A 13,367-nucleotide genomic window follows, 5' to 3' on the forward strand; every position below is an offset into this window, starting at 1 on the left:
ATGTATCGTATGTTCACATAGACTAAAATTAACGTACTAATATAGACATGTTGTCAATACTATAACCATCATATTTTAGTATACCATTCGTCAGAATCCAGTAAAACCAAACGTTAAACCCGGAGTTGACCAAAAAAATTCAAAAATATTTAATAAAATTAATTGTGATAAAAATATAATATTAAAGAAAATTACATCAAAACCTGCTCTGTTTGATTCTCGGTTTTGTTTCCGGTTTAATCTGGTTATGGCGTTGATTTGAATTTGATGGGAGGCACTAGGCAGTTAGCCTTAGTTTGGTTTATTGGTATTCGAATTCAAATTGGAATTGAGTACTAAAATGCTCTGTTACTCATTTCTGCATCTCGAGTTGTTATGGATTAGGTTACGAAATGTTCAATTTCGTTTGGTCTAGTTCGGTTCGTTTCGTTTGGTCTAGTTCGGAAACCCTATTCAAGATTGTGATCATCACGAGAAGCTTGTGCATCCTTGGAAAGGTACACACACTTTTAACTTTTAAGGTTCTTACTTTTCTTCTTAAGATTGAATTGCAATGTGTGTTTAGTGATTGTGTATACGTGGCTGAAACAGGCATTGTTGTTAATATTCCAACTACAAAGGCACAAGATGGTCGACCCGCGGGTGAGAGTGGATCGAAGCTAAGGGATGAGTATATTCTCAGAGGATTAAACAATGGTCTTTTGTTTGACAAGGCTTATAGAGTAGATGGTCATGGAAAGAAGGACTGGATGAAAAAAGACGGTCCCAAGTTAGGTCTTTACGGGTGGATAGCTGGTGCTGATGATTATAACGGTAATAATATCATCGGAGAAAACTTGAGGAAGACCGTGAACTCAAAACTATAGCTGAGCTTACGAAAGAAGAGGCGAGGAAACAGCAAATGCTTGTGAAGAATCTGAGACAAGTTGTAGAAGAGAAGATAAAAGACGTGAAGGAGATTGAGGAGCTTTGTTCAGTGAAGTCAGAGGAACTTAATCAGTTGATGGAAGAGAAGGAGAAGAATCAGCAAAGCTGAATGCTATACAAGAGAGAACAATGAGGCATATTCAAAAGATAGTTGATGACCATGAGAGATTGACGAAGCTGTTGGAGTCAGAGAAGAAGAAACTCGAAATCAAAGGTAATGAGTTGGCAAAGCCCCAAGTGCACAATGGAACCGAGAGAATGAAATTGTCTGAAGATCTTGAACAGGTAAAACATTTACTCTCTGTATCTCTCTTTTTTGTTAAGATATAAGTCCATGTGTTGATGTGTACTTAACAGAGGCAAAAGGAGGAGCTTCATGAGAAAATCATAAGACTAGAAAGACAGATAGATCAGGTACAAGCGATTGAGCTAGAGGTTGAGCAGTTGAAAGGACAGCTCAATGTGATGAAGCACATGGCATCAGATGGCGATGCTCAAGTTGTGAAAGAGGTGGACATCATCTTCAAAGACTTAGTTGAGAAGGAAGCAGAACTCGCAGACCTCAATAAATTTAACCAAACTCTTATCCTTAGAGAGCGCAGGACCAATGATGAGCTTCAAGAAGCTCGTAAAGAATTGGTAAATGTATGTATCAAAGTGTTGTTCTTTTCAATTATATCAGAAAACCTCTGAGAAAGCTTGACATTTTGGTTTGTTTGTTTCATGTGCCTTATGTAGATTATGAGAGAATAGAAAACAAGTATCGGTGTTAAGTGTATGGGAGAGCTCGTAAGGAAACCATTCGTGGATGCAATGCAGCAGAAGTATTGTCAGGAAGATGTGGAGGACCGAGCAGTTGAAGTTCTCCAACTTTGGGAACACTATATCAACGATCCAGATTGGCATCCATACAAGCGGGTCAAGCTCGAAAATCAAGATAGAGAAGTGGTAAGACCGCCTTCTTGACACGGTTTGTTATGTCGAATCTCTCTGAAAGATTAAAAAGCTGTTTTTGTGTTGTTGTTGTTATTTGTGTTTAGGAAGTGATAGATGATAGAGACGAAAAGCTGAGGGAGCTAAAGGCAGATTTGGGAGATGGTCCTTACAATGCGGTCACGAAAGCTTTGTTGGAGATAAACGAGTATAACCCGAGTGGAAGGTACATTACAACAGAGCTATGGAACTTCAAAGAAGATAAGAGGGCTACACTTGAAGAAGGTGTCACTTGTTTACTTGATCAATGGGAAAAAGCGAAACGTAAGCGCGGAATGGCGTAAAGGTTTAAACCTTTTCTTGATAACCGAACAAAAATATGTTTTCATGTGCAAAATATAATTTTGCTCATACTGGATTTTTGATTGATGATTTGCAGCTGCAAGAGGGACTGAAGAAAAAGCTTAGTTGCAGAGAAATGTGTTTGGTTTTTGGTTTATTCTTTTTGTTTTTCTTCTCAGAACTTAGTGAATAGTTGACACAACTTTGATGTCTTGCATCGTTTTGATGTTTCATTGTGAAATATTTCTAGGAGTATGCCGCCTCTTTGGACAATGAGTAGTAAAATGTATCATAATGCCATTTTGTAATATATTTAACATGTAAAACAACTAGATGTGGCCTCTCTCTTGTCTCATATCTTAAGCATGTCATTTAGAACCTTTTATTGTAAAAAACAAACTTTGTCACGAGTTACTTTCTTTTCTTCTAGTCAAAAAATTGAATATTGACCCTTTCATTGTTATGTTAACGTTTCATCTTATAACCTATAAATTTACATTCGTTTTGGGCCTTTTGGCTAATTACGAGATAGACCCTTGTCAATGTGGAAAAAAAAAAAAAAAACTTCGAACTGGGTAGTTTTGTCGAACAGTTGGTGTCCATCACTAGAACACCGATCACCGATGAGAGGCGTCACACCCATAAACCCTCAGAAGAAGATAGAAGCTGATTCGAATCCCGTCAAAGAATCTGAGTAAGCTTACCTAATTCTTCCTATAGAAACCAATTCAATACTCTCTCTTTCTCTCTAAGTCTGTTTCCAAAGAGTTTCTAAGGATTTCGATTTCTCCGGTTCGTCTTGTAGTTACTATGAAGGCGAACGTCTTACTCATCTACTCGACTTGATTCAGAGGTAAACTCTCTCCAAACCCTTAAAAAAAAACCATCACAAATATCGGTTTTTGTTACAAAAGTTCTCTCTTTTTGGTGAATTAGAGGAATTGAGACGTCCAAGCTTTCGAATGTGAACTCATTACCTGAGAAGATATGGCTCAAGGTTACTACTTACTACTCTTGCTATGGTTTTTTTTTGTTTCTTCAAGATTCGATTCTCAAACACCACCGTTGTGATGTATTTCAGAAGCAAATAGCGATTGGGATCAACGAAGTCACTCGAGTTCTTGAGAGGATGAATCCCAACAATACTAGTGACCAACAACAAAACCCTAAACAACTTCAGGTACGACACTACAACCCTAATAACTCTCATTAGAAAAATGGTATTGATTTAGAAAGAGACTGTTTTCAATTCATCACAGGTAGTGATTTTAGTAGCAGATTGTAAACCGAGGATGCTGACCAAGCATATACCCAACTTAGCTGCTTCGAGAAACGTTCCGGTTCTCTATGTAAGGGACAACAAACGAGCCTCTCTCAGATTAGGTGAGTTGGTTAAGCTCAAGACGGCTCTAGCCATCGGTATCAAGGCTAGAGGAAATGATCTCAACCTACTACTTAAACAGATTCTTCCGAGAGATTCTTGATCCTGTAAGAGAAGGAAGTTTTCTTTGATCTGGTTTTGATGTGATCCTTTCTCAATGTACTAGTAGTAGTATATACAGATAAATGAGATTGACAACAAATTTAGTGATTCCAGCTTTCTCGAATGTATTCACCGAGCTTTTTTCCCAAAAACGAATTCCCGCTCTTGTACCCAAAAAGATTTTACCGTTTACCGCTCTTAGGCGCTTGCAATTGAGGATGGCTCATCTGTGACACCAACTTGTTTAGGCTTCTCACTAGCATTATCTACTTGTTTGCTCGGTTTCCCGTTCTGAGACTTCTTCTCTTCGTCCTTCTTTACCCGCACTGGTTGAAACTGCCACAAAAAAAAAAGAATCAAAACTTGAATGAGTAAATTATTGTGTGAAGTGAAGCAGAGGTTTTGATTTAATGAAGAACCTGATATATGGAGTATATCACATTTCTTCGTATTTGAGCCATCATTTCCAGAAATAGATTGTATCCTTCGAGCTTATACTCGATGAGTGGATCGCGTTGCGCATATCCTCTGAGCCCCACAGCTTGTTGCACGAACTTGAGTGCTTGAAGGTGTTCTTTCCATAACCTATCAATATTGCTCAAGATTAAGAATCGTTCGGCATCTTTCATTAGCCCTGGTGATTGTTTCTCCACGATTTCCTATGAATCATAAACAAGCTTTATTAACCACACAGCTCCTGGTATCTTATACCAATGTGAAAAGGCTAAGAATCCATCTATAACTTACTCTTTTCTGTAAGTATGCATCGCGGCCACGGGCACGGAGATAATCTTGCAACCCTTCATAACTTGATCCTTCGCTTTTCAGCAAATCGGGAGTGAGATCGTTCAACAGGTAACAGTACCTAAGAGGTTGAATTTTTATGAGAGCTTAAACAAATGTATAGTGCTTATGTATGTGAAATGTTTTCCTAAAGAAGTATAATTCTTACTGCTGAACTTTCGCAATGAGCTTTTCAAAATCCCAGCTTTCCTTTGGAGTATCTGGGCCAATATTTGCCTAGTAATGGTAAAACGAGTTTCAACTGTTGGTATACAAAGACTCGGGGGGAATAACGACCTTCTTTAGCTGGGCATCAATATCAAACGGCTTACCTCTAGAATGTCATCCATTGTCAATTCAGCATACTCGATAATCAGAGGCTCAAGGCTGTCCGACACAAGAGCACGCCTTCTCTCTGTATAAACACGATCTCTTTGGCTATTGAGAACCTCGTCAAATTCGAATAATTGCTTTCTGATGTCAAAGAAGTAATTCTCAACTTTTCTCTGAGCTTCATCTAGAGCTTTAGTAAGCATCTTGGATTCGATCGGTAAATCTTCCACCCTGAATGCCCTCATCATACCCTAAGAGTTATACGGCAACTATGTTTAGACGATTATTTTCCAGAAGAATCAATAAATTGTAGATACAAATGTCACCTGAATCCGATCTCCACCAAAAATGCGGAATATGTTATCTTCAAGACTAAGGAAGAATCGGGAACTTCCAGGATCCCCTTGCCGGCCACTTCGCCCACGCAACTGTATGAGGGGAACAAAACATAGTGAAGAAGATTTATTTCACTGAGAAAGGAACCTGAATCAACCATAAATCTCCTTGAAACAAATCTATTAAGGAAACCTGATTGTCTATTCGACGTGATTCATGCCGCTCTGTCCCCACCACGTGAAGTCCACCAGCTTCCACCACCTGCAGCAGTTCAGGAGAATAAACGATCAACAACAGACACTTGACAGAGATTCACATACTGCTCTGCTGTAACAGAACTAACCTTCTTCCTTTCTTCATCAGTGTAGCCCTTATATTCTTTCGCTATCGCCAGAAATGCAGTCCTCAGTTTACCTATAACTTCATCTTGGACAGGACCCTGAGAAAAGGAGGAAAGAAATGACTCAAACTAAAATTTAACATATGAACATATACTTCCAGGATTTCTCAGTTGCTCACCTTTTCACAAGAATAAGATAAACGTTCCTCTGCTTCAAGCTCAGTTAACGATTTCTGGCCCCAAGCCTCTACAGCTGATTGTACAGCTTCTTCAGCTAGCTTTGCTTTCTCATTTGACAGTTTGCATGGAAATAACTTCTCATTCACCTGAATCGTTAAAAAAATTCTACTTAGCTCAGTGTAACCATTAGAATCTCATGTTTACCAAAACCAGAGACTCTAGAAAGGCCAAACCTTCCATGTTCTCTTGGGAGGGGCCTTCTTCACAGATACAAAAACACCATCAGTAGGCTTTACCACTCTGTGGTAACATTTAAAACGTAACAAAACTTCAGCTAAAAATAAATCATGAACTCCAAGGTTCTTTGTTACACAAAGTACATAACCTGTAGCAATTTTATCAATGGTGGATAAAGGATCTTTCTTATGTGGACAAAATGTTTATTAGCGATAATAAAGTATTATTCATAACTTTGAATGCTTCATGCATGATACCTGGGCATAAGTATCTCACGAAGCTTCAAACGTGCCATGAACTCTGCGTTTCCACCAAGAATTATGTCTGTCCCACGCCCTGCCATATTTGTGGCAATTGTTACTGCCCCTAAACGGCCACTTTGTGCTACAATTTCAGCTTCCCTCTCCACATTTTCTGGCTTGGCATTGAGGACCTTTTTGTACAACATATATATAACATCATCTGTCAGTATTCTTGTACAAGGAATATAATTGATTTGATTTTTTTATTGGTTTGTCTTTACATACACCATTTGTTTAGATGTCAAAAAAAAAAAGTTTGAACTAATACTAATGGAGCATATGTATCTTGGATTCATTTTTGCATAGATTACGCGTCCAAGATTTATTAATCAAAATGACATGAAAGCCTTACCTCATGAGTTATTCCAGCTTCCCTCAACAGTTGCGATAGTTCATCACTCTGCTCGACACTGGTTGTGCCAACTAGCACAGCCCTACCTGTCTTGTGCATTCTAGAGATCTCCACTACTACTGCCCGCCATTTGCCATTGACTGCCTTGAAAACCACATCTGACTCATCCTGAAAGTGATTTAAAAAGGTATAAGACAGGGAAAGAGAGACGTTTTTTTTTTGAAAAGAAAATATCAAAATCGGAAACTAGTACAGCATACAATGTCCTTCCAGAACTAACATGGATGTTTAACATTTTTCCACTTTAACAGATCTCACTAGAAGGCCAACATACACGAATTTTAGATCTTCCGATGGAGAACAATTGTGAAGACCAACAGTCTGAATTTTGAGGTACAAGTTCAGAGCATAAGATAGGAGACAAACCTTTCTTATCATGGGCTTATTTGTGGGTACAATTGTAACTTTAAGCTTGTATATGCTTTCAAATTCTGCACTCTCGGTCGATGCTGTACCCGTCATCCCGCAAAGTTTCGGAAACTACAACATAAAAGATATTATACATTACAATGCAAACAATAATCAAAAAGTGGAAAGTATGCATTTCCAACCTGCAGAAAGAAGTTTTGATAACTAATTGACGCCAGAGTAATAGATTCATTCTGAATAGGCAAGCCTTCTTTTGCTTCAACAGCTTGATGTAGTCCATCACTCCAACGTCTTCCCTGAAAGAAATAACTTATTCAGTGGGTTCCTACGTACTGTTTTTTTTTAATCTATGTTGTTCTTGTGGCCTAAGAATATTTATCAGCAGTAGCCACTGAGATCACTAAAATGATAAATAGTGATATTTCTTATTAAGATGAATATACACAAGTACCTGCATTACACGACCAGTAAACTCATCCACGATAAGAACCTCCTTTGCTCGGATGATATAGTTCACATCTCTGAGAAAAAGTTCTTTTGCCTTAATGGCATTAAGAACATATGATGCCCACTGTTCACGGGGATCATACAAATCTTTCACGTCCAGGATTTCTTCTGCATCCTCATAACCCTGTTCCGTCAGTAAAACAGTCTTCTGCTTTTCATCAACCTGCCACACCAAAAAACCTTAGTGACCAGTTAGAATTTGGAAGATGGATTGCCAACTCCACTATAAAATTTCACACAACAAAAGAAATAACTGAGGATTCTTACAGTGTAATGTATATCCCGCTCAAAGGCTGAAGCAATCTTTGCAGCTTTGTAATATTGGTCACTAGGTTTCTCTGCAGGCCCAGAGATAATGAGAGGAGTCCTTGCTTCATCAATAAGTATGGAATCAACTTCATCAATCACACAATAATTGAAATCCCTCAAGACGAGCTCCTCAACACTCTGTACAATCAGAAACTAACTCAGAAAAAACATCCAAAATAAACTCATACAATCAATAATGAAAGGAGAAAATAAAGCAAGAATTACTTTCCGTGGCTAGATTGTCTCTCAGATAATCAAATCCAAGCTCACTGTTGGTGACATATGTGATATCGCATAAATAATTTTCCTTTCTTTGTTCAGGTGTCATATTCTCTGTCAAAGTAACCACATGCGTAAAGCATCTATAACACACAACGAGCAAAGAAGATGCTGATTACATTGACAAAGAAGTTCAGAGAAAAGAGACATACGTTGGATTAGACCAACCTTCAATCCAAGGAACCGAGGAACTTGACCAACCCATTCACAATCTCTTCGAGCAAGATAATCATTAACTGTAACCACATGAACACCTTTCCCACTTAATGCATTCAAATAAGCTGGTAAAATAGCAACAAGCGTTTTCCCTTCACCAGTTCTCATTTCAGCTATTTCTCCTTTATGAAGAACCATACCACCTGCAATTAAAACCATATAGAGAGACTCCACTCAAAAAAGTCTTTCATAACAGTGAGACCATTAGAATAACATTCCACAGAGACTGTGTTACCAATTAATTGCACATCGAAAGGTCTGAGTCCAAGAACTCTCTTGGAAGCTTCTCTCACAACAGCAAATGCTTCCTACAATTTGAAATTTCCACAATTGAATCAAAAACATTGGTGTCAAAACCAAAAACTGAAGGATTTGGAAAATTACAGGTAAAAGTGAATCCATGGATTCTCCTTTCTGAGCACGTTGCTTCAACGCATCAGTCCTCTCTCGCAACTCAGAATCCGAAAGAGCCGAAATCTCAGTCTCCAAGCGATTAACGGATGCGACGATGGATGCGTACTGTTGCCTAGTCGACTCTCCGTTATCAGAACCCTTGAAAATTCCGCTAAGAAGACCACCTAGTGAAGCATTCACACTCGTGCTTCTCTTCCGAGAGCAGCTACTACATCCAGATACTCCCAACTTGACGGTGTTTCCGAATTTGGTGCCCCAAAACGACGAAGAGCTCAGAAGACGATTTTGCCGGAGGATGATTCCATCCGCGATCACGAACTGAGAAGCGGTAGGTGAGATCGAGGGGCGGTGGTAAAGTAACTGAGAGTCGCAGAGTGGAGACACCATCATCGTCGACGGCGAGCCGGGAGAATTTCCGGCGGGAGCGAAAAACAGTCCGGCTGAAGAAAACCCGAAAACTTTTATTTCCGGTTTTCGTGTGTCGTCGAGTGAAGAGCACGAGAGAGAGAATTGAGACGTTGGGGATAAGGTGATGTTAATTACGTTTATACCCCTAGACTCAACTTCTGGTGGATACTCTTCTTTTTTGCCACGTCATTGAGTTTCTTACATATTTTCTAGCTTTAACTTATTTCACGAATTATTTTATATATTCGGCATGTATGTGCCTATGATAATGCAGATTTTAAAAATTTAGGTGACCGATTGATTTGTACCATCAAATAACTTGGATTCAAACCAAAAAGGCTAAGCATGGATGGTAAAAATAGACACGGCATTACATCGACTGTAAAATGGTAAAAAGAAAAATCACGGTCATCATCTCTACACATTATTTTGCTTGTAACGGACAGAGTATATAATTCACTTGAGAGAACTGGAGATCATATAAAGAGAATCCTAAAAACAAAAGACTCACAGAGAACAAAAAAAATGTTCTGACAGTAAAAGGCGGAAAAAAAACGATGAAGCAAGAATAAAATGTATGACTACCTGGGCTCAGGAGGCACTACTTTCAAACTCCTCATCCATTCGCAGAAACTGGCTTCATCAAACTCTATAAAACTACTCTTTAGTTTCATTCTTTGCTCTGTCGTCAATGTTCTTATCTGTGGAAATCTTGCTTCCTGCACAAAAAAATTGGGTTCAGAAGAAAAAAAATAAAAATAAATGGATTAAGATCCGCAATGATAGTTTTGTCTTTTCTTTCTGACATGGTTTAGTATGTTTTTACCTGCTCATAAGGAGGGTCTTTATGTGCTGGTATAAGCCGGCAAACAAAATATCTAGCTTGGGAACTTCCTTCCTGTTATGTTTCAATATATACAAGATTTTGAATTATGTTTCAATGGATTAGCAGATAGATATTGAATCCATAAAAAAAGAAAGGTTAGAAAGTGTGTGATTCTTTTGAGAAAAATTGTATAAGGTTCTGAAATGTTAAGGACCTTGAATGCGAGAATACGTGGAGCTGGAAACCGGAATTCAGTTAGCTCTTCAGCTAACGTTCTGCAAGCTGCTAAGACTGCAGCACTCTTCACCTCGTCAGCTGACAGTTCGGCTCCCTAAATCAACCAAAATGAATGATTAAACTGAAGTGATCCGAAAATAATTAAGACACAGAATGAAGACAAGAGTAACTTACCAACCAAATAAATACATCTGTGCCATGGTCAAGAATAACAGCCTTATCTGATTGCATAGAGAGATCATACGCTGGTAGTTCCTCGAATGTACCACCTTCTTGGTGCATCAAGCAACGGGGTGCTACCATACGAAGAGACAGATCGAAAGATGCGTTTAGAAACAAATTTCGTAGCACCGATCTTTCATCTTCATGACCAATGATGTTTCCCAGTAAAGGACCCCTTCTAAGATGGAAGAGGAGTTCTGGGAGGGATGATAGTTCCTTAGGGAAGCTATAAAGCTTTGATTTTGGCACTTGTGATCCGAATTTCAAAGCAATGTCTTTGATTCTTTCGTCTACTGTAGCACGCATATCGACTGCGTCCTTCTGATTTTTCGCTAATAAAAGAGTTCTCTTGGAGATGAGGACCGCAGAAGCTTCGTCCTCAACACTCTGAAGATATGCTGAGATGCTATCAACAGTTGGCAATTTGAACGTAATTACCCGAGACACATCTGCTTGATAAACATCCGAATAATGGAAAGCAAACTGGAAAAATACATGATCGCTTTTGATGTCCCTCTTATTCTCCATTGAGAGAGAGAAGCTTTGTGTTTCTTCAACACTCAGCATCTGAATAGAGAGAGCCGCATCACTCTTAAACGTCTCGTGAGTTTCTGAATGTGCTTCTTCGCCAGGTCCAATCACCTGAGTTATAAGAATATCATCTGAACATCGTACTTCAAGCAGACCATGTGAACCTGCTGCCCTAGTGGCTGCCCTCTGCAAGTCCACACCAAAGGCTTCACCAAAATCATCGTGAAGAACCAAAACACCACCTGAAGCTTTTGCAAGTGGCTGCAGGATAGGAACTCTGAGAGGGCAAGTTCCAGCGCACAATATGTCGACGACCGTATTGTGCCTGTGAGCTTCACGCCCCAAATTTTCCATCCATTTTATGGCTGTCTTTTCCATATATGGATAATTTGGATGACTCATTGAATGAGGTACCGATCCAGGACCATATGTAATGGGACCACCAGCGCAAACTATGATTCTACTGTTACCTCCTGCTCTTCTGACCACTCCCCGAGACATTTCGGCTGATGGTCCTTGGATTATAGCCAGAGCAGCCTCAACGGCAGTTCCAAGGCACCTATCTCTAGAGGCTTCAGGTACATTCAATGTGTATGGTCTTAAGGACGAGAATATCTCATGCGCTACCTTTAGTGATGCATGCATTGGTGACAAGTATACACCGGTCCCATAAATCAGCGCTTTCATCGACTCTGCAGATGGTGATTTTGCACCAGAAATAACATCCGCAGAAGCAACGGAATCTTCAGAGAAATCATATATTGAAACAGTACGACCATACAGTATAATCCCAAGCCTGGTAGTTTGTGGAAGCGAGTCTACAAATGCATGCAAAGAGCTCTGCAAGTGCTGAAGATGTGGTTCATCTAAACACTCATCAATAACAAGGACGACAGGTGCAGATGTCCGCGAATCAGAGGCAGGAACAAACCCAGGTCTCTTGTTTCCAGTCTGTACATAATCAACCAGAGGCAATGAAAGCTCTGGAAAGTTTTGCAACTCATTCTTGCTCGAAGCCACATATTCACCTTTACTTCCATTCATGTTCTCGCAGATGACACACTGCCATTGGCCTGAGCCAATTAATATGGAGCTATAGGGATTTGAATATGCTCCACAGTTCAAACAGCGATGTGGATCACGTTGGATAATCTGAGGACCAGGACTAATCTCCCTCCCAGCAGAAACTATTGCTCCAAACCCCAAGCTAGCAACATTTGCTAGCTTCTTCTGCTTTAAAACCTACATGAAACGGCCAGTGATGGTTGCAGATAAATAAATTACACAATTAGCTAACACTGACGCACACCAAATGTGAATTGAAAGTTAAGTAAAATACCTTATTTGCTGAAAACAAAACATAAGGTGAGTCTGCAGCTATTGGTTCTTCCATTCTAACAACATCTGGAAGATCACGCTGAGATCCAACAGATGACCCGTTTGAGTAAAAGGAAGGTGTAGATACGGGCAGAGAAGAATTAGCTGAAGAGTATGCCATAGGCTGAGGAGTAGCTGGAGAGGTACGGAAAGGCACAGCAGCTGGTTTAACCGGAGTATTAAAGACAGGAGGACCAGGCGGAGTACTCAAGCGAGGAATGGGACTTCCGGTTCTGATACCATTCGCAGGTGACAACAAACTTGGGGATTTCATCGACGGTGAAGACATCTGATCTGGTCTAAAACTTGGTTGAGGAAACCTAGGAGGTATAGGTGAAGCTACTACTGGAGGAGAATGAGGGACCGGGGTTCTATCTGGCTGTGGTGATGGCCTATTTGGCTCTAGAGGAGTGAGAGTTCCCGGGTAATTAACCGACGATTTCGGTAAGTTAGCCATCGGATTCCGAAGTTTCTACTTAATCCAAACAAAGTAAGATCACAATTCACAAGCTGAAACAGCCTTGAACTGTGTCCAGATCAAGAATCTGCAGAGAATTTCAACAAACAATCCTTAGTCCTTAGTATCCCCTAAAATTCAGCTCAAAATATCAAAAAACAAAGTTCATAGAAAAAAAAAACAGGACAATTCCGAAGTTATACTTCTAAACGATACTAAACCCAAAATCACCAATTCGTTTTCGTTTCAATCACCGACAAATCAAAATCCGCAGAAGTGTATATCAACTAAAATCTACCCAAAGTAGACATAAAAACAAAAGGCAAAATCTTAAAATCAAGCAGAGAAGTTAGGGTATGAAAACAGAAATCTGAAGAAGAAGAAGAAGCAGGAATAAAAATTGTGATACCTTAATCGGAGAGACGATTCGAGAAATTAGGAAGAAGAAGAAGAAGCAAATTCGTAGACGAATTTTTGACTCGCATTGAATCGTAGCTTACGATCCCTCTCACCCAGTACTACTCCTCTCGATTCTATTTTCATTTTTTCATTTTCTTTTAACTCGATGCGTGGCATTTTCGTTAATATTTACACTTAAGCTACAACT

General features: G+C 39.5%; 4 protein-coding genes across 8 annotated transcripts; 2 read left to right on the forward strand and 2 right to left on the reverse strand.

Annotated features, from left to right (window-relative positions):
* Positions 1 to 267: 267 nt before the first annotated feature.
* Positions 268 to 2,204, forward strand: AT4G01780 (XH/XS domain-containing protein; the record flags this gene model as incomplete). The annotated part of the gene is made up of 7 exons (NM_116408.2): positions 268 to 284; positions 371 to 813; positions 846 to 971; positions 1,079 to 1,212; positions 1,285 to 1,572; positions 1,702 to 1,875; positions 1,968 to 2,204. 7 exons carry the CDS (start codon positions 268 to 270, stop codon positions 2,202 to 2,204), a joined length of 1,419 nt encoding a protein of 472 aa, NP_192087.2.
* Positions 2,205 to 2,756: 552 nt separating this feature from the next.
* AT4G01790 (Ribosomal protein L7Ae/L30e/S12e/Gadd45 family protein) lies at positions 2,757 to 3,793 on the forward strand. The gene is made up of 5 exons (NM_116409.3): positions 2,757 to 2,896; positions 3,008 to 3,055; positions 3,139 to 3,199; positions 3,284 to 3,382; positions 3,462 to 3,793. The coding sequence occupies exons 1-5, from the start codon at positions 2,826 to 2,828 to the stop codon at positions 3,684 to 3,686; spliced, it is 504 nt and encodes a 167-aa protein (NP_192088.1). The 5' UTR covers positions 2,757 to 2,825; the 3' UTR covers positions 3,687 to 3,793.
* Positions 3,680 to 9,397, reverse strand: AGY1 (Albino or Glassy Yellow 1; the record flags this gene model as incomplete). Of its 3 annotated transcripts, none has more annotated exons than NM_116410.2 (20): positions 3,680 to 4,021; positions 4,105 to 4,344; positions 4,433 to 4,550; positions 4,638 to 4,705; positions 4,801 to 5,052; positions 5,128 to 5,229; positions 5,330 to 5,398; positions 5,481 to 5,576; positions 5,657 to 5,803; positions 5,891 to 5,957; positions 6,152 to 6,327; positions 6,549 to 6,716; positions 6,975 to 7,088; positions 7,160 to 7,273; positions 7,429 to 7,647; positions 7,752 to 7,931; positions 8,023 to 8,126; positions 8,225 to 8,431; positions 8,524 to 8,596; positions 8,673 to 9,089. In NM_116410.2, 20 exons carry the CDS (start codon positions 9,087 to 9,089, stop codon positions 3,884 to 3,886), a joined length of 3,069 nt encoding a protein of 1,022 aa, NP_192089.1. The 3 variants fall into 3 exon arrangements, with proteins under 3 accessions (NP_192089.1, NP_001190653.1, NP_001328302.1); NM_001203724.1 differs by having other exon boundaries at positions 3,796 to 4,021; positions 6,867 to 7,088; positions 8,074 to 8,126; positions 8,673 to 9,218; NM_001340335.1 differs by having other exon boundaries at positions 3,884 to 4,021; positions 8,673 to 9,397.
* AT4G01810 (Sec23/Sec24 protein transport family protein) lies at positions 9,372 to 13,313 on the reverse strand. Of its 3 annotated transcripts, none has more exons than NM_116411.4 (6): positions 13,170 to 13,313; positions 12,266 to 12,848; positions 10,348 to 12,168; positions 10,151 to 10,267; positions 9,937 to 10,008; positions 9,372 to 9,829 (listed from the first exon to the last, which is right to left on the reverse strand). In NM_116411.4, the coding sequence occupies exons 2-6, from the start codon at positions 12,758 to 12,760 to the stop codon at positions 9,692 to 9,694; spliced, it is 2,643 nt and encodes an 880-aa protein (NP_567217.1). In that variant the 5' UTR covers positions 12,761 to 12,848; positions 13,170 to 13,313; the 3' UTR covers positions 9,372 to 9,691. The 3 variants fall into 3 exon arrangements, with proteins under 3 accessions (NP_567217.1, NP_001329285.1, NP_001329286.1); NM_001340337.1 differs by lacking the exon at positions 13,170 to 13,313 and adding an exon at positions 12,964 to 13,159 and having other exon boundaries at positions 9,418 to 9,829; NM_001340336.1 differs by lacking the exon at positions 13,170 to 13,313 and having other exon boundaries at positions 9,418 to 9,829; positions 12,266 to 13,159.
* Positions 13,314 to 13,367: the final 54 nt, after the last annotated feature.

The sequence above is a fragment of the Arabidopsis thaliana genome, chromosome 4 (genome assembly GCF_000001735.4).
Source record: "Arabidopsis thaliana chromosome 4, partial sequence".
Classification (NCBI taxonomy): Eukaryota; Viridiplantae; Streptophyta; class Magnoliopsida; order Brassicales; family Brassicaceae; genus Arabidopsis; species Arabidopsis thaliana.

Bases quoted from the DNA above. Each gene is read 5' to 3' on its own strand.
- AT4G01790 (NM_116409.3), top strand. From the start codon at position 2,826: ATGAGAGGCGTCACACCCATAAACCCTCAGAAGAAGATAGAAGCTGAT. The intron at 3,200-3,283 runs GTTACTACTTAC...GATGTATTTCAG, and splicing joins CTGAGAAGATATGGCTCAAG to AAGCAAATAGCGATTGGGAT. The intron at 3,383-3,461 runs GTACGACACTAC...AATTCATCACAG, and splicing joins AAAACCCTAAACAACTTCAG to GTAGTGATTTTAGTAGCAGA.
- AT4G01810 (NM_116411.4), bottom strand. From the start codon at position 12,760: ATGGCTAACTTACCGAAATCGTCGGTTAATTACCCGGGAACTCTCACT. The intron at 12,169-12,265 runs GTATTTTACTTA...CGTTTCATGTAG, and splicing joins TTTTGTTTTCAGCAAATAAG to GTTTTAAAGCAGAAGAAGCT. The intron at 10,009-10,150 runs GTCCTTAACATT...GAAACATAACAG, and splicing joins CACGTATTCTCGCATTCAAG to GAAGGAAGTTCCCAAGCTAG.